The sequence below is a fragment of the Betta splendens genome, chromosome 4, assembly GCF_900634795.4.
Source record: "Betta splendens chromosome 4, fBetSpl5.4, whole genome shotgun sequence".
NCBI lineage: Eukaryota > Metazoa > Chordata > Actinopteri > Anabantiformes > Osphronemidae > Betta > Betta splendens.
The window spans coordinates 20,897,204-20,914,244 of NC_040884.2; the positions used below are offsets into that span (position 1 = coordinate 20,897,204).

The 17,041-nt window shown below is 46.5% G+C and overlaps 2 protein-coding genes across 3 annotated transcripts; both read right to left on the reverse strand.

The window, feature by feature from the left end:
• Positions 1-8: 8 nt before the first annotated feature.
• Positions 9-3,407, reverse strand: pdss1 (prenyl (decaprenyl) diphosphate synthase, subunit 1). 2 transcript variants are annotated; one of them, XM_029147391.3, is made up of 11 exons: positions 3,219-3,407; positions 2,650-2,717; positions 2,400-2,532; positions 2,163-2,293; positions 1,805-1,946; positions 1,614-1,725; positions 1,420-1,529; positions 1,241-1,321; positions 1,031-1,144; positions 873-953; positions 9-728 (listed from the first exon to the last, which is right to left on the reverse strand). In XM_029147391.3, exons 1-11 carry the CDS (start codon positions 3,357-3,359, stop codon positions 588-590), a joined length of 1,254 nt encoding a protein of 417 aa, XP_029003224.1. In that variant the 5' UTR covers positions 3,360-3,407; the 3' UTR covers positions 9-587. The 2 variants fall into 2 exon arrangements, with proteins under 2 accessions (XP_029003224.1, XP_029003225.1); XM_029147392.3 differs by lacking the exon at positions 3,219-3,407 and adding an exon at positions 2,965-3,174.
• A 72-nt stretch (positions 3,408-3,479) lies between these two features.
• Positions 3,480-15,889, reverse strand: apbb1ip (amyloid beta (A4) precursor protein-binding, family B, member 1 interacting protein). Its single transcript, XM_029147377.3, has 14 exons — positions 15,546-15,889; positions 12,617-12,676; positions 12,126-12,213; positions 11,617-11,909; positions 10,837-10,914; positions 9,617-9,776; positions 7,896-8,017; positions 7,310-7,384; positions 7,088-7,231; positions 6,616-6,726; positions 5,415-5,513; positions 5,201-5,321; positions 5,061-5,122; positions 3,480-4,946 (listed from the first exon to the last, which is right to left on the reverse strand). Exons 2-14 carry the CDS (start codon positions 12,674-12,676, stop codon positions 4,260-4,262), a joined length of 2,100 nt encoding a protein of 699 aa, XP_029003210.1. The 5' UTR covers positions 15,546-15,889; the 3' UTR covers positions 3,480-4,259.
• Between the last annotated feature and the right edge of the window lie 1,152 nt (positions 15,890-17,041).

Sequence of the window (17,041 nt, forward strand, 5' to 3'; positions counted from 1 at the left end):
TATTTGGGTCAATAAAAAATGTTTATTAAGCACAGTAGTTGCAGATGTTAAGGCCTTGGTTGTAAGACAGCACTTTGCATATTACACAAGTTACCTCATTAAACAAGTTTGGCCTTTGAGTTGTGGACGGATCTCATAAAAGCTTGAGACTCACGCTGCTGACAAAGCATTTCCACCTCGTTGTGAGTTACATTGTTACACACCTCTGCAGCTCAGGACTAGTGTGTACCGTTTACTTACAGTTGGAGGCATGGGAGGCAAATTCAGTACTGTATGTAAAAAAATGTTTCAAATACAATGCACAATTCTTTTCCAAATCAAACTCAGGATTTTTGAATATCATCTGCACACACGTCAGATTGGCATGTCCTGGATTTTAGTTCAGATTTTGTCTCTGTTCAGAGACATCTCCTTGCCGTTTAAACTCCAGACAAACAAGTTTGTTCATCCAGACATGGCATGAAAATCTTCACCAGGGTTCTTTAGTAGCCAAACTCGCTTCTCTCGCCATCTTTTTCGTGACCCCAGCTTTCACAATGAACCGGGGGGGGTGACGTGCCTTTCCACACGCAGCTGCCTGAAGAGGTTCACTTGTCTCTGGTAAGCACCATCTCTGTGATCCTGATGAGGGCGTCTCTCTCCGGGGACGGCTGGAGTTGACTGATCTGCCTGATTGCTTCCTGACAGTAGCGCTGAGCCAGGTAGTTGGTCTGTTGCACACCATCGCTCTAAGAACAAGGCCAGGAGATAAGTGGTTGGTTGTGCTCAGGACTAAACAAACAATTGAACACAGCTGATGTTGTAAAAGGAACCTTGCACAGGCTGCATTTAATCTGCAAGAACCTGCAAACTAATTTCGTTGTTGGTTGTACCTGTAGGACGTACTGCCAGGCTCGATCCACATCTCCATTAGAGCTGAATCGTCTCATGATCATTGCATGAAGCTCTGGAAACTGAAGTGAAGACAAATATGGGTTAGACATTCTGTACTGGGGGAAGTAAACTTTATTTAGTCAGAAGCTGGACTCACCTGCTGACAAGCAAAAAGCACTGGTCCAGTGGCCAAACCCAATTTGAGATCTGCAGCAGAAGGCTTCCCCAACTGACTGGCTCCGGATGTGAAGTCTAAAACATCATCCACCAGCTACAGACAAAATGAAATAAGCTCTGGTTATTACTAGTTACTACTTCACATCCACATACAAAGAACTATAAGAACTATCTATAGAAACCTGCCTACCTGAAAGGCGATGCCGACATTCTTCCCATACTGGTAGGCTATTTCATGAACGTCAGGATCAGAATTGACCAGAATTGAAACCTTAACAAAAACAAAAGAACAGTCAGGAAAAACATATAGTGTCTAAAAAGAGTGTTTCCACCAGCTCTGGGATATTTGTAGAGACAGAACGTACATACTGCTTTACAACTGTTTGCTATGAGACTCGCAGTCTTCTTGAAGGTTTTCTCGAGGTAGTGCTTGAATCTTTCGTTCTCGTTCTCTTTGGAGCCCAGCTGCATGAATTCACCTGAAGGTGTAATTAGTATTGTGTGTTAAACAGTTTGAATGACTCCCACCAACTACCTGCATGTGCTTTTAAACACACACATACCTCGCACCAGGTCCTCTATCACCTGGGACAAGACCTTTACAACGGCGATGTCACCAATGCGAGCCAAGGCCATGGAGGCAGCCGAGAGAATGAAATCACCTGCCAAGATAGCCTGGAGGCACGAACCAACAGTCAAAATACGATGAGGCACAGATTGTGACACAAGACAAAGGCGGAGAGAGGTTTACTACCTTTCTTTCACCCCACACTTCATTGATGGTTCTCTTTCCCCTTCGTTTATCCGACCCATCTATGACGTCGTCATGAACCAGGCTGGCAGTGTGGATCATTTCAGAGATCATAGCGATGGCCCTCTGGCCCGGAAGCAAATCTCTACAAAGAGAACAGATGACTGGTTGCAGCATGTCACACAAAATATAATCCAAGATGGTGAGTCATAATCATAATATGGTGGTGATGGTGACTCATAACTCATAAAGTTACAAAGATTTATTACAGGGTGTTGAGAGTCTCTAACCAGTTCGTCACAGTTCTGTGGATTAGCTTTGCCTGTCAAAAGTGAAACCAACTGAGCTTGTGTCTTCTTACCCGGCTTTGTTGCTGTGTATGTTGAGGGCCCGGGCCATCAGCACAACTATCAGCGGTCGAATTGCTTTGCCTTTGCCATCAAAATAGTAGTCACACAGTGACTTCAGCTCCTCTTTGGATACAAACAGCTCCTGTGAAGCAGAGGAATGAAGACCCATTGTTTTAAGTCAGCCACAATAAACTACAGGAAATTATTCACTTGGTAAAATATCTGCATTTTAAATTTGAAATATTTACCTTTTTGATGTCATCGTACAAACTTGTTAGGTCTTTCTGCGCCAACGTGAACGGATCTTTTAGCTTTGCGTCACTGTGCGCCGTTCTGCAGGAGCAGGATCGTAATGTGGGACACAGCAGCCGAGATTTGTGTCTGGAAAGGACGACAGCTAAACATTAATCATGTGTAAAAAGGAAAGTGCAGAAAGACTGGAGCACTGTAGACCTGCAACAAACCAGCGATTTAGTCTTACTATCACTTCCAACTCACCTGGTGACAGATGACTTTAGGTTTAAGGGGTCCTGTGTTTTCTGGGTTTGTAGTGCAGACAGCTGCCTCTGAAACAACAAAGGCGCATGAAACCACAGTGAATAAGATTAACATCTGTATGAATATCCTGTGCTGCAGCATCTTAGTGGTGTTCACTTATGCCACCTGTAATATTGAGTTTAAATTGGCCCTTTTCTTGTGGACATCCTGTGTTGAGTCAAATGAATGAATGACCCTATGTGCAAAATCTAAATGAATGAGAATTTGTCCGAATTACTGTTAAGTGTTTACTGCACGACTGCCTAAGTTATTTACCCGGAAACATCAGGAAGACATCGTGACCTTTACGCACGAGGAGCCGGCTCCAGGTCTCAGAGCCGCATTAGTCCCTTTAGGGAAATATTAAAACGCGCACAGAAAAATCAACGCGTAGTGTTCATAATTCCATGGAGTTGAACTGGACCGTACTGGACCATACAGCGGCGCGGTGCGGTGCGGTGCGTGTGACCTTCCGCGGTGGTTTGACAGGACTTCCCTCTCAGCGTCCCGCTGGCTGCAGCTAAACTCACCTGGGCCCGTGGTCCCGAGCTCCAGGACGCCCGTCCGAACCATACCGACCTCCCATTAGAGCGGCGTCCGGCTTCGAACACACCCGGGCTCATGCAGGTTGTACTCCACCTACGGCAGAGCCGCCACCACGGAGCCGCCATGTTCTCCAGCCCCACGCATCGGACATGATCTGACAGATGACGTCACTGAGCCGGAAATCGGCCACCGGGCGCCTATTGATGACGTGTAATAAGGCTAAAGGTGTAGTATTAGGTTATGGATCAATTATACAATTACGTCTTTAATGTATTACATAATATATCATGATAAATAACAAATACATCGCTTTAACATTGTTTGTATTAATAAAATAATTCTCATTAAACATTTTTTACGGACTTCAGACGCTGTTTTTTAGTTGATGTTCACAATAGCACTCCGGTATTTATTTGATAAGCGGAATAATTCTGAAAATAATAAATGAATGGCTGAGGGGACTGACTTCTCATGATTTATCTGTCGTATGTCTTTCGCCCATTAGGTGGAGCTACAGCAGCGCATCCCGTCCTTCCCCTTTTACACTGGACACTGCAGAGGAGGCGGGTTAATGAGCCAGACCTTTATTGTGGGCCAGAGGTTAAAGGTCAGCTGTTCTTCTTAGAGGACACCTAGGTTCTGAAAAATACTACATTGAATGAAACGTAATGGACAGTTTTTCCATGCTGTCCCTGAAAAATATGTTCTGAAAACGTACTTGATCCAAATAATACTTAAACATTTGAAACCTACCCCGGGACGTACTTTTTCCAAGTACTAGAAGAATGGGTTGAATAGTATCTACAACCTCTCTCCATGAAAACAACTGACAATACATACAATTTACATGTACAATTTTACAAAAATCTTTGAAGTATGATGACAGCAACAAGTTAACATGTCAAAAACTGTACACAGACATGTTTCTGTGGTCTGATGATTTGTATTGCTCTTCATATGTAAATGGTTGTGGTTTTGAAAAAGTAAATTGTAACACAGTGTTTTATGCTAATCCTCTGCTTAGGTTAATGATTACCACCACGCTTCTTCTGCATGGCTAGCATCAGTTCTGACATGAAATCTCCTCCTCCTCCTCCTCCTCCTCCTCCTCCTCCTCCTCCTTGCACCGGTGTACTCCTCTTCGGTGGAGCAGGAGGCATCTTCTTCACTGATCCAGAGGGCTGCAGTGGCCTTGGGGTGGCAGCAGCAGGTGAAGGTGGTGGTGGTGGTGGAGGGGGAGCTCCAGCATTTGTAAACATTGGGGGAGGAGGCGGTGCAAACCCTGGATCAGGTGGTGGAGGTGGCAACGTATGGGTCATACCCCCAAATCCAGCTGCAGGAGGCGGCGGTGGTGGTAAAGAGCTCATAGGTGGAGGAGGTGGCAGGGAACCGAAGCCAGAGGCGGGAGGAGGGGGAGGAAGGAAGTCCGGTGGGGGCTCTGAGGAATCGTCCATCGGCGGGGGAGGAGGTGGAGGGGGGAGATTGTCCATTGCAGGTGGATGCTGGGGAAACTTGGACGGCAGGTTTCGCTTTGAGGCCGCAGCTTTTGGGGAACTCTTGGCGGCTAAAGGAGGTGGTGGAGGAGGGAGGATGGGGTCAGGAGGGGGAGGCGGGAGGAACTCAGTTGACAGGGGGGGTGGAGGTGGTGGGGGAAGAATCTCAGCTGATGGTGGAGGTGGAGGTGGAGGTGGAGGGGGGGCATTAACAAAGTCCTGTGGAAAGAGAACAGAACATATGAAAGTCTGTTAGGTTGGAGGGATTGGTAGCGTTTTACTGATGCATGATGGGAAATGTAGGATGCAGCATTTTTAACTTGACTCATTTACCTGAGACAGAGAACCTGTGTGGGGCGTGGTAACATATCCATTAGCGTGGCTCTCTGATTTAGCTGGAAGGAGACAAACACCCTGGTCAACACGTCGTACAGAGATATTAGCCTCTCACTGGCGTCACATGTACCACCTACCTTTGATGGTGGGCGAGGGCGTGGATGGGCTGGATGAGGACGCCGTGCTGCGGCTCGACCACACGGAGTTGACCGCCACCTTCTCTGCAGTTTTAAAATTCGAATGCAACGCCGCACCGTACTGAGGGGGCGAGAGACGCGTTATGCACAACCTGTCCGTCGTCTGTTAATGTCTGTGTAACGTCGGTGCAAGGTCAGGCTTTGTTGAATTTACCTTGGCAATGCGTATTCCTGTGACCCAGAGGTTCATGGTCCAAGCATCATCACAGCACAGGTACTTGATGTACTGAGACTCTTTTTGGATTTGTGGATGCTGAGGAGACATGAGAGAAACAAATAGCACCTTTTTAGCTAAACCTGCAGAAAGTCAGAGCTGAAACCATCAATCAGTGGCCCAAAAATATTTCACAATATTTTGACAATAAAAATATAATAAAGTTTCAGAAAGACTCTTTACTAAACTATGGAACGTTATAAGTGTGGTTGTGTTTTCACTGACAGCCACAAGGGGGCAGAACTAAAGTCAATAGACAGACAGACAGACAGATTTAGAATTTACTCTATTAGTGACTTATAAATGCAATGAATTTCGCCTGTGGGGGATTTTAATTCACCCATATTGTCAGTTGCCTGTATTATACATCACTACAGGCAGCTGAATGATAAGGCCAATTAGTTGTAGTGTTGTCCCACAGATGGTAGAACAGAAGGACAGGAGACCCAACGAAAGCCGTGCAGTCCTCCAACATTTTCCCTCTGACATGATTTTTATTTGTCCTCCACTCAGACCTTGAGGACTCGCTCTTTCACTTGCAGGTAATTCAGTGTCTTTGCTTCTCCAAGCTCTTTTCACTTTCATCCTCATCATCACGCTCTGTTCTACCGTATCTGCTGATTCTGATGTTTCCCAGACAGAAGGAAGGAAAAAACGAAAGAACGGGAACTTTCATATCCGTTAAACACTTGACCACCAACTTTTTCTTTCCACATATCGGTCATCATTTCTTTTAAATGGGTCACCGTTTCTTCCCATCACTGCTTAAATTTAATTAAATGTCCGTTGCTTTTACTGTAAGGTTTTTTTGGTCAACAAATGGTTGAAGGGCTTTTAAAAGACGTATTGGTTTTGTTTTTCACACCACCTATAGAAAAGTGGACAAATCTCCTTTCACTTCTTCAAATGGAACTATTTATTGCTTTTTACACTTCCTGCTAGCAAGCAGATGTTCTGCTAACTATTTTCTCAGAACCTGTTTACAACTGCCCACGGTGCATAAACACTGTGCAGGCCTGTACGTGGGCCGGTGAAGTAGCCCAGTAACGTTACACCTGGATCAGCGTACGCTTCTCCTGGTAATTCCACTGTGAGTGTGCTGTTTGTGCAGCTCTGAGTCAAACTACAGACACAAACATACCTTCAGGACGAAGCAGAAGTCAGTCGGGGCCTTGTATTTGTTCTTGAAGTCTTTGCCGTAGTAGACGTTTACTTTGTCGAACTGGATGAAGCAGACGAGGTCACGGGACGACTGGAAAGAAACGATTGGGGGGTTACGTTACGCGACGACCCGCGGTGGGTTCTTGTGCTTTGGTTTTGTGTGCGCGTGTGTTTTTGTTTCCGCCTCCTGCCGAGTTGATCATATACACTGCAAGTGCAGGCCTAGGCTACAGCGCATGAATGGTATGTTTGGGTGCAGGAGCTGCCAAGAGATCTGAGATATACAGCAGAGGAATAAACATGCAGCAGCAGGGAGCGAAAGCTTCAGTTAAGTTCAGGAGTGGATGAAACAACAGAGGAGTTAACAGAGTGGAACCTCTACGCGCTAGGCTTTGTAGGAGCTGCTGGTGTGTTTATTGTGTAGGTCCATGTCCCTCCTTTTGACCCCTGACCTTGGTTTTCCCTTTGGGCACGTAATAAATTCCTGAGGCTCTCAGCTGGAAAAGCCGTTGCTTCCAGGACTTCTTGCCGTCCTCCCTGAGGTGCAGCACCTCCTCCAGATCAGGCACAATGATGGAAGGCCCGCAGAAGTTCTCCTGCAGAGAAGACGGGATCAGAGCGGGTCACTGACACGGGCTCAGGGTGGAAACGGTCACTTTAAGGGGAACATTTACCTGTATCAAAAGCTCCTTGTCTTTGTCTTTCATCTCTTTGAGAGATCGCTTATCCTTCTTCCACAGGTAAAAGTTCTGCGGGAGTAGAATAAAGAGAACTGTTTGCTCAAAGCTCGGCCCATTATATGACCGGTCTAGTTTGATTCCTTATCTTATTTTGTTACTGTGGTGAGATTAAGTCCAAAGGGAGATGTTTGTTTCTGTTTTTGTGGGTCCTGTCACAAGTTCAAACTATAAATTGATCAGACACACTGTACAAAACAGATCTGCCTTTGGTTGGAGGACATGGAAGATATGACTCCATTAACGGCTGAGATCATACAGGGTTCCCATTATATCAGCAAACACGCCAAGACCTCGCCGTCTCTCGCCCCAAGCTGTTTTTACTGATGTATTACAGTGAAGACATGAATGTGTGGACAACACACCAGCCAGGAACCAGCCAGATGGCGCCGAGCTGAAACTATGTGGAGATAGATCTGCACGAACCAAAGCCAAGAGCAATCATCTAGAGCTGGGCTTTTGAAACATCCTCCCTCCTGTTCTCTCTGTGTCACAGGATCGAGGTGAACCGCGTGAACTTTACCTGTGGGTTTTTGAAAACCTCATATTTTTCTTGCCGCTCTTGAAACAGGACTTTGTTCTCGCTGTCCCTCGTCCACACTGAGAGTGGCTCCACCAGGTTCTCGTGGTCTTCGAACGTTCGCTCTGCCATCAGAGGATCACAGGTTATGTTGTTAGTGTGAGTTTGGAGCTGACATTCAACCCTCTGGGTCTCAGGTTTGCTTAAATTTTGCATAAAGTCACTACAGCTGCACAGAGACGAGACGTCGGTGTCTGTAGAAGCAGCAGTGCTTCCTGCTTACGAGGCCTTTAAAGTAAAGTAATCAGTGCATTTGCTGACTCTCAAATACCGCTCGCTCCACTGATTCAAACCAGGTTCTAGTCATCCATCTTGCTTCGTACCCGTCGCCGTTTGAGCTTTGGTTACTGAAGGTGCCAAAACAAATGCTTCACCACATGTACAGTAGTTCACTCTGTCACGAAACCTTTACATCAGCCGGCTCCGCTCCACAGTTGGACGACTGTCGGCTCCAAGCGGGCCGAGTTTGGGTGAGGCTTGATCAAACGCAGCCGCCTCCATTCGCTGGGAGGACATTAAATGGCACTAAACCTCAAAAACACATTAGGAGGCCTTTCTGCCCACCCACACTCACACAGCCATAGATATCTATCTCCGCTGGGCTTCCACTGTAGTTTAGCCACACTCCCCAATTATCGTTCACCAGCTGAGGCGAAGGTAGACATTAACTAAATTGCTGCCAGGGTTTCAAGTCTGGCCATTACGATCTTTAAGTGGACGGTGTGAGGCCGCTGCTGGAATTAGGAGGAATAATGCTGGTGAATTCCACAGCAAAGGTCAGCGTTGCTTGGATCTGATCAGATGCCTGTTGGTGGTTAGATTAAAGGTCAAACTGTTTCCCCTGTGATGGCGTCACGCTGCTCAGGAGATGCCTATAAGTAGCTATGTGTCAGCGTCTGATAATTGAATCCAGATTAGTAATTTGGGCGAAAGGTAGGCAATGAAACTACTCAACTGAGAAACGCATCACAGTTGTAAATAATCCTTCATCACTATGAACGTAGGCGTTGACTTGAGTCTGTTCCGTTTCTGCTTTTATAAATATTAACATGCCAATTATCTTTTAATCTGCTGCTGAGAAAGTCCCCAAGAACTGTACAACAAATAAAAATAAACCAAAATTCACCATCTGGTTCATGAAGTTGATAAGTTTTTTAGAACCTGTGGATATGTCTGGAAGGTTCTGCAAATTTAGCACATTTATTTAGAGAAATCTGATGAATGGAGAGATTGAAGAAAATTTCCATCATTCCATTTTATATTCTAATTTATGAGTCACAGTTCAAGTTTCATGCAATAATATTTGTTTAGATTTTATTGCTCGTGAAGCTGAATGATTTTAGCACCACCACAAAGTAAAATGACTCAGCTCTGTGAAAATGTAAATGATCTCCATGACAATCTGATCAGATTGTTAGAAAACAGAAAACTGATGCAATGAGCGTCTGGAAAGTGGAGCAGCTGGAGTAAATATAGCAGAGACGGCTCAGACTGATTCATTTCCTCGTGACAGGCAGCACGACTGACAGCGTCCCACACAGCAGATTAAAGCAACCTGTCTGGGAGGAGCGCAGCCAGGAGGGGCGAGTGGACCGGTGTCAGGTCATAGACCCGATCTGACCGGACCAGAACCTCCCAAGGTACAGTAGAACAGAGCGTCTCACCGAGCTGCAGCTCTGGGTTGGTCTCACACAGGCTCCAGCTCACGTTGCAGTCGCAGTGCGTCTTCTCGAACAGGTTGTCCAGAACCTCCCTCACGTTCTGCCTCTCGTCCACCATCAGGGTTTTGGAGCTGCCGTCGTTCATCAGCACCTTCACCACCAGCTGTGGGAAACAGCGTTACCTTCAATTGTCTTATTCTAACACTCTGGGTTTGCACATCGTCCAATGCAGAACAGACAGACAGACAGACAGACAGACAGACAGACAGACAGACAGACAGACAGACAGACAGACAGACAGACAGACAGACAGACAGACAGAAATGCCTGACACGTTTCAGGCAGCTGGGTTCGTTATGAGTCAGTTTGAGCACAGGCCTCTGGTTTATTTGCCACTTTAATTCATCTTAATTAAGCTGTAAACGAGTTCCTCTGTTTCCGAGCAGCAGCCTCACAAGAGGCACAAAACGTGAATGTTTTTAATACTTAATGCTTGTCCTGTAGTTCCTTCGCCCTAAATTGGCTGGAATTCACTTTTCTGTGCTTTTCATCTGGAACCAGAACCAGCTTGGGCAAGTGTCATAACAATACGGGTCCCAGAGATGTTATCGCAGGATTTAGAGTGTTAAGGGTCACATTACTCCTCCTGTTTGCTTCAATTGTTACTAGATATCACAATGTTTCTCCGCTTACAGTGTTTCCTCTCTGAAGGTAGGTTCAGTATATGTTTCACATACACAACCTGCACCAGAAGTGGTGTCAACTGAAACTCAGGGGCCTCAGACCGCAGGATATTTGCTGAAACCACCGCCTCGCCTTTCAGCACAGATATAGATGTTACTGTGAAAGTCACCACTGGTGGACTGGTTCCTCAACATCTACACACACGCTTGGTCATTTCTTTCCAACGTTTCCTTCCTGGCTCCTTTTGGACTTACGACACACGCGTCGGGTTATAAGTTATTTGCTTTCCTCGTGTGCATGAACACAAGCCTGAACCTCTGCGCCCTGCTTTGAAGATCACATGCATCCATGCATCACCCAGAAGGGGAACCCTGCTGTACCTCAGGATGTTGGCCGGATTACAGCAGCCATCCGTTACTGTGATGGATGCAGCAACAGGGACTCATGCGGCGTTTGAACATTACAGTTACAGTCTTTTAACGATGTACCTCACCGCTGGTGTGGGATCAGAGGAGGACACTGATGTTGGGCTGTCTTACCTTCTTCACTTTAGCTTCCTTTAGCTTCTCAAGAGCGAGCTTGATTTTGTCTGCTTTCATCTGCTCCACAATGTCATCCTGAACAAGATCAATAAGATGTGATGAGTCAGCAGAATGAACAAAAGAGGTGCAAGGGACGTTACCGTCCCATTGTAAGGTCTTTAACCTGTGATGGGTGGAGACTGGGCTAATCTGAGCAGGCATGGATGCCAGGTGTGTCATTACATGTAAAAGCAGCCTCTACCCAGCACTGACGCACTCTCCGCCTCAGCACAGCTGCTGCCTTTACGTCCGACGGATGAGGTAAGATCCCTGGTAAAGTAATAGAGTGGCGTCTGGCTCGGCCCTGACCGCTGCCACGGCTCACCTCCGCCACACCGGCCTCCCGTATCGATCCTCTTACTCCTTCCTGCCTCGCTGCCGCATGTGTTTGATCTGTTCCAGACAGACGCTCGCTAACTGTAACAGATGCCTCGGGTCCAGGAACAGCTTTGCAATGACCTCACTGCAGGCTGCTATAAGAGCAATACCAGCCTTCCCAGTTCCAGACGAGAAGGACTCTCCAGAAATCTATATGCTGGGAACTAGTTTTGTTTGTGTTGCAGTACAGCTCAGACCGTGGCACAGAGCCCTCTAGTATTAGAGTTTCCTTGAAACTAAACCAGCTATAATAAACCCTGACAAGCCCCAACGTCTCACTTCTTATATTTTGAGCCACTTCATCTTGCAGAGAGGTTAAGAGGTAATTGCAGAGATGCTGCAGTCGTCGTGCTGACACACCTTTGAAGGCTTCACAGCCTGAGAAGGCGGCGGTGGTGAAAGAGAGGTGTTGGAGGGTGGCGGGGCGCTAACGTCGCCGCCCGCCGGCGCCTTCGCAGACGCGTGGGAAGGGACGGGTCCGGCGCTCGCTGCCTTGGGCGGAAGCGCCGGCAGTGACGAGGACATCGGCGGTGGCGGCGGCGGCTCCAGGCCTTTAATCTCTGCAGCGAGCTTCTCCTCCGTCGCGTTGAGGTCGGCCACCAGGTCGGCCATGAGCGCGTCCAGATCGTTGTCCTCCAGCTCATGGAGCGACTCTACAGCACAGAGATGTGGATCAGTAAATAAATGAGGTTCATGTATCAGCATCATATAATATAATAGTAAGTGCCTTTCCCCCTATTTTGTTCAAATAGAAATGTTCTAAATAATCTTAAATGTGCGTTGTGTGTTGCACAACTGCTGTGTCACTCTAAAACATTGTGCAAAACCCAGGTCTTTCTTCACAAATGCTAAACAAAATTTTGTGTCACCGTTCAGATCGGTGAAGCCGATGGAGAAGCTGACTTCATTGGTGGCGGCGGGGAGCGGCGCGGGAGGCACCGTTTCCTGTCCGAGGCTCTGTGGGGGAGAACGAACGAGGCGGGGTGTTAATACAGCCACAGCGCCGGTCCGGAGCCTCTTAGTGGAACATTCAGTGACAACATGAGAACACGATCCCTTTACCAAAGAATGAGACTGACTTCTAGCTCGTTCATGGGTTTGACCTTTGACCTCAGCTCTGAGGGAAAGTGTAATTTAGGGCTGTTAGATGACCACAGATAGTGTTTCCCCCTGCTGTGTGTGTTGTTCCTGCCAGTCTGGAGCGTTGCAGTGACTGATGTAAGGGCTTAGTGATTTTGTCACCTGGGGCTATTTAAAGGTCAGGCTTGAAAGGAAAATTTAGATTTTTGAGAAAAACTATCAAACGATATAATAAAAAAAACAAATGAATTACATGAGAATGGTAAGATCTTACGCTCACCTTCGTGAGGAGGTCCATCTCCCCCAGCAGGTCACTGAACATGGCGTCAATGTCTTCCATCTGGTAAAAGCCACAAAAGGAGAAAGACGTCATGATAATTCGCTGCGTAATGAAAACTCCTGGAGTCACATTGTGTCTTAATGACTTTCATCGAGTGGTGCAGCAAGGCAGCACATATTTTATCGAGTGGACGGCCGTCATGACAAATGGATGCAATGAAGAGGTAAAAGCATTGGTTAAACACACATGCGTTGTAGCTGCTGCTGCAGCGCTCGAGGCTACGCTATCATCTCCGCCTCGCTACGGAGGACAACGGGGGCGCGCGTAGCTTCCAGGCATTCATTCTTTCCCCAGAACTTGCCTCGTCTTGCGCTTATCGAACTGGAAGCTGTGATGTGATTTCATTTTCTTATGTGTGCAGCTCACAAGTGAGGGTGTAGCATTCCAAATGTCATTACAAACACTGAATCCTCCAAAAATGCTGCGTAGGGAAACGACTGACAGGCGCATGCAGCATAACACTGACATTTAGAGGGAAACTAGACAGAACAGACCAGACAGTGGTGTGGTTATGGTCACGGTCAGAATCTACAGGGTAAAAGCATGTGCTCGTCTCGACCAGACCTCAGTGGCTACACATAGTGCCTCCATTTTAGCTTACTGTTAGCCACCAAGACCTCAGAACACTCATCAAACAGGGTTGTATCAGCCTAAGAGGTAAATGCAACAAAAATAAATCATTGCAGGAATTTAATACTGTTGGATGAGTCAAGCTGAGGCGAGGTGACGGGTGTGACTAATGGTGTTTTAGGCATGAGAACATCATGACATGGGGTTCCCCATTTAAAAGAGCAGATGCGGCTCCACCCGCCAACAGAGGATGTGTGTGTATGTGTGAGTGTTCTTGTGTGTTCATGCTTGACCTCTCATGAGAAACGCTGTTCTCTGCTTTTGTTGGGGCAGGCTGGAGGTAGAACGCCGTCACGTTCTCCGCATTGAGACGGAAGCTGCACTTTTAAGACTTTCTGACTGTACCTACCCCTCCCGGCCTTCACACAGATGGTTTGGCCTAAGGAGGAAGTGGTGAAAGGTAAACTTCCTGCCACTTGCAATGTTGAAACGTTATAGGAAATGGTGTCATAAGAAGCCACCTGCTCTTAGTGCTTTTTCTCACCAGCATCTACAGTATCAAACCCTGCTGGGCCTAAGAGCCTGTTCATTGGCTGCATTAATATGAAGCAGGTTCCAGTTCTTGAAACATCATTATCACTTTAACCATGTTCATTTCTTGAACCAAGAGCAGCTTCTTCTTCCTGTGGTATATGAGCTTCATTATGCTGCAGGGACCACATGACAGCCAACGCCTGATGCCACTTCTACTATGTATGTTTCCAGCATTCACACATTCCTGGCAGTCGCTTATTGAGGCCAGATGTTGGGAACACAGCTGTCGCGGCTCCTCTGTAGGAACAAGAACCTGGAGATGCCATGCGTCGCTAAACAAATAATGCAGCATGACCTGAAGCCACCTATTGTTTAGAAAAATGCAGGGATATTACACTTCTCTCATTTCCTCTTTTGCTTATGTGTAAAACTGTAAAAAACCTCAGAAACTGTGACACACATTTAAAATAACGGTTATTTTAGAGAAGCAGCGGATTCAAGGCAAGAGGTAACATCAAAATAAGAGATAATCAGCTGCTTTCTTTACAAATGGGAGGCCAGTGCTGATGAGCAGATTTAGCTAACCGTTCCAGGCTTTATGCTAAGCTAGGCTACATGTTTCAAGAACGTGTACCGTTGATCTGTTTTAAAATAATGTAGGTTTTTCTCAGACTCTTTAAAGAACTATAGCTGGAGGCCATTCTTTGCCATAGCTCTTTGTTATGTGTGAGGAAGTATTGAGATGGTTTCATTTCCTATTTGTAACAGCAGACTTGTGAATTTTCATGTTACCTTGTCTGGTTGCTCGAATCGCTCCCTGCGCTTTCTATTTTGTTTTTGGCATTTTATTTGCTCTGAAAATATGTAATTTGTCAGCATTTAAAAATATGATTGCAAACACTCTGGCAGCACATCTGGCAGCCTCTCAAACCCTTCTGACAGAACGTGAATGCACACAATTGTGCTTCTGGTTTAGGCAACAACATCTGCACATGAAAAAGTCGAATGCATGTAACCGGAGCTTCAGGCAAGAAAATAGACACCAGACAACAGGTTCAAGTTACTGTAGCAGAGCTGAACGTGTTCCCTGTGATATGCAGAGGTTGACGCTGAATGTTAAGCAGGCGAGTCAACAGAGAAAATCTACCTCTGACGGTTCATCACAGTTCCATGCACAGATTTAACAAAACATTAGACCATCTGGCAACACTAAGAAGCAAAACTGTCAACTAAATGTTTTTTGTGGCATCAACCCAAATGGACCCTTGTTTCAATTATCCACTTCATAACTAATTTGCTTTAGATCTCTGTGTCTGGACTGCATCGCTAATGCCCAGCGTACAAAATGTTTCTGTGAGCGTTGCCAAGCTGGCAGCAGCCTGAGCCTTAAAGCAGTCCAGCCCTATCAATTTCATGTGGTTATTGAGTCATACGGCAGTGGGTCCACCCAGCTGAAGAGCACTAACAAGCAGCCTTTTCATCATATTGGAATATGCAAGAAAAAAGAAAAACTGAACAGCAACTTAATTAAAAACTATATCCTAGATAACATGTGTTTTGTTGTTTTTGTTATAATTTGTCTTCAGAGTGGAGACATCACAGTCATGGGTCATATGTGTTAGGTTTGCAATTAAACAATGCAAACAATTAAAAGATAAAAGTCACAAAGGCTCACATGGGAACGAGTCACAGCTTCATGGACGCGTTATGGGAGCTCACCGTTAACTGAAGAGCCGACATCCAACAGAATAAAACGCAAACTCACCTTGTTGAGCGCTTTAATCCGTGTTTAACGAGTCGCTGGAATCCGCTCTACTCCCGTGTAGAAGCCACTGGGCTGAAAGCAGGCAGATTTGGGTGTGCTGATGAGGTCTGCATCGGGCTCTCGGGCTGCGAACGTCTTCCTGTTCAATGCGGAAGTGCAGGTCTAGACCTGTCATGCATTCCAGCTAAGAGCTCAACGCTTTCACAACAGTCTTGTCCAGGCAGCGCTGGGGCCGCTCATCTGCACCCCGCTGATGTCGAAAGCGTGGCCAAACCCGCACTAACGCCCAGTTGGGTGGCAGTTGCGATCAGGAGTGAACCTCTGACAAACGCAGGAGCAGATGACGGAGTTTGTGAGGGAAACAAGAGAGCGGCTGAATCAGCCTGAGGAGTGTGATGCGTCTGGGTTAATCATTCACATCACTCTGAGACTGATTTACAGCAGGAGTGGTCCTGTGGCATGTCACAACTGCGACTGCTTCCAGACAGATTCATTACATTGACTTATTTGGTGTAAAAGCTTTAAATAGTCCTTCTCTTTCAACCAAATGATGCATTCAGAAATTGCTTTAACTTAAATTAAGAAAGGACTGACTTAAGACTCTGGTGGTGCAACAAGGTCAGTTACTGTACCTTCAACACACTTCGCTCAGAAGGTCAAAAAGTCAGATTCCACATTCTTCTCAGATCTTCTCTGAGCTTAAATGCGTCTAAATATAACACGAGGAAATTAAAGTAAGAACGATTATCCTGCAGAGATATTGTTTTCCATCTGCGATCTTTAGCTATTTTCAGCACCTCTGCGTCCTATTTTCCCTCAAGATCTGGCGCCAAAGGGAAATGAACAGACCGCCCTCCCTGTGGCAGAGGCCTGTCATCGCAGGGTGAAGCCGAGCACCGCGGGGGGGGAACTAAATAACCTTGAACGCGTCCAGGGGCCTTTCACGACTCGTGATGTATGAAGGCAACGCTCGGGCGCAGGCATGTGTGCCAGCCACCCTCATTTCCTCTCTGTCTCAGGGGTTGACAAACAGATGGACACCAAAGGCGGCCTCCCATTAGCTCCCGAGCATGAGCCGGTGTCCCGGAGAACATTTCTCAAATAAATACACTGATTAGGAGCGTGACAGCGGGGAGCTCCGCTCTGCTGTGTGTGTGCAGCCGCTCAGGGTGGTCCAGCGCAGTGGATACCGCTAATGGGTTTCACCGTGGATGCTCCATCACCAAACTGCAAGCCACTTTCTTGGGACTATGGTAATAAAAGGAAACATGGTGATAATGATAAAACCAGTGGGCACCTTGTGAAAAGCATTACTTAGATGAATACTTCTAAAAACGTGACGCTTATTAAACAGTTATAGGGTCCTGTGTTTGTAATGGAAGTGCCAAACGCGGGCGGTGAAGCAGTTCGCGCAGGTTTAACTAAGAATGAACTGGACTGAGCCGAAAGTGTGAGATGACAATTAAACCTCAGCTGAAGCGCGACAATGAGAGGGT

What these genes read in the sequence shown, in the direction of transcription:
- apbb1ip (XM_029147377.3), bottom strand. Translation starts at nt 12,676, where the DNA reads ATGGAAGACATTGACGCCATGTTCAGTGACCTGCTGGGGGAGATGGAC. An exon ending in AGATGGACCTCCTCACGAAG is followed by an intron (nt 12,214 to 12,616) that starts GTGAGCGTAAGA and finishes TCTCCCCCACAG; the next exon opens with AGCCTCGGACAGGAAACGGT. An exon ending in GCCCTCGCCCACCATCAAAG is followed by an intron (nt 5,123 to 5,200) that starts GTAGGTGGTACA and finishes GTCTCCTTCCAG; the next exon opens with CTAAATCAGAGAGCCACGCT.
- pdss1 (XM_029147391.3), bottom strand. Translation starts at nt 3,359, where the DNA reads ATGGCGGCTCCGTGGTGGCGGCTCTGCCGTAGGTGGAGTACAACCTGC. An exon ending in TAGCAAACAGTTGTAAAGCA is followed by an intron (nt 1,322 to 1,419) that starts GTATGTACGTTC and finishes GTTTTTGTTAAG; the next exon opens with GTTTCAATTCTGGTCAATTC. An exon ending in TGCTTTTTGCTTGTCAGCAG is followed by an intron (nt 954 to 1,030) that starts GTGAGTCCAGCT and finishes TCTTCACTTCAG; the next exon opens with TTTCCAGAGCTTCATGCAAT.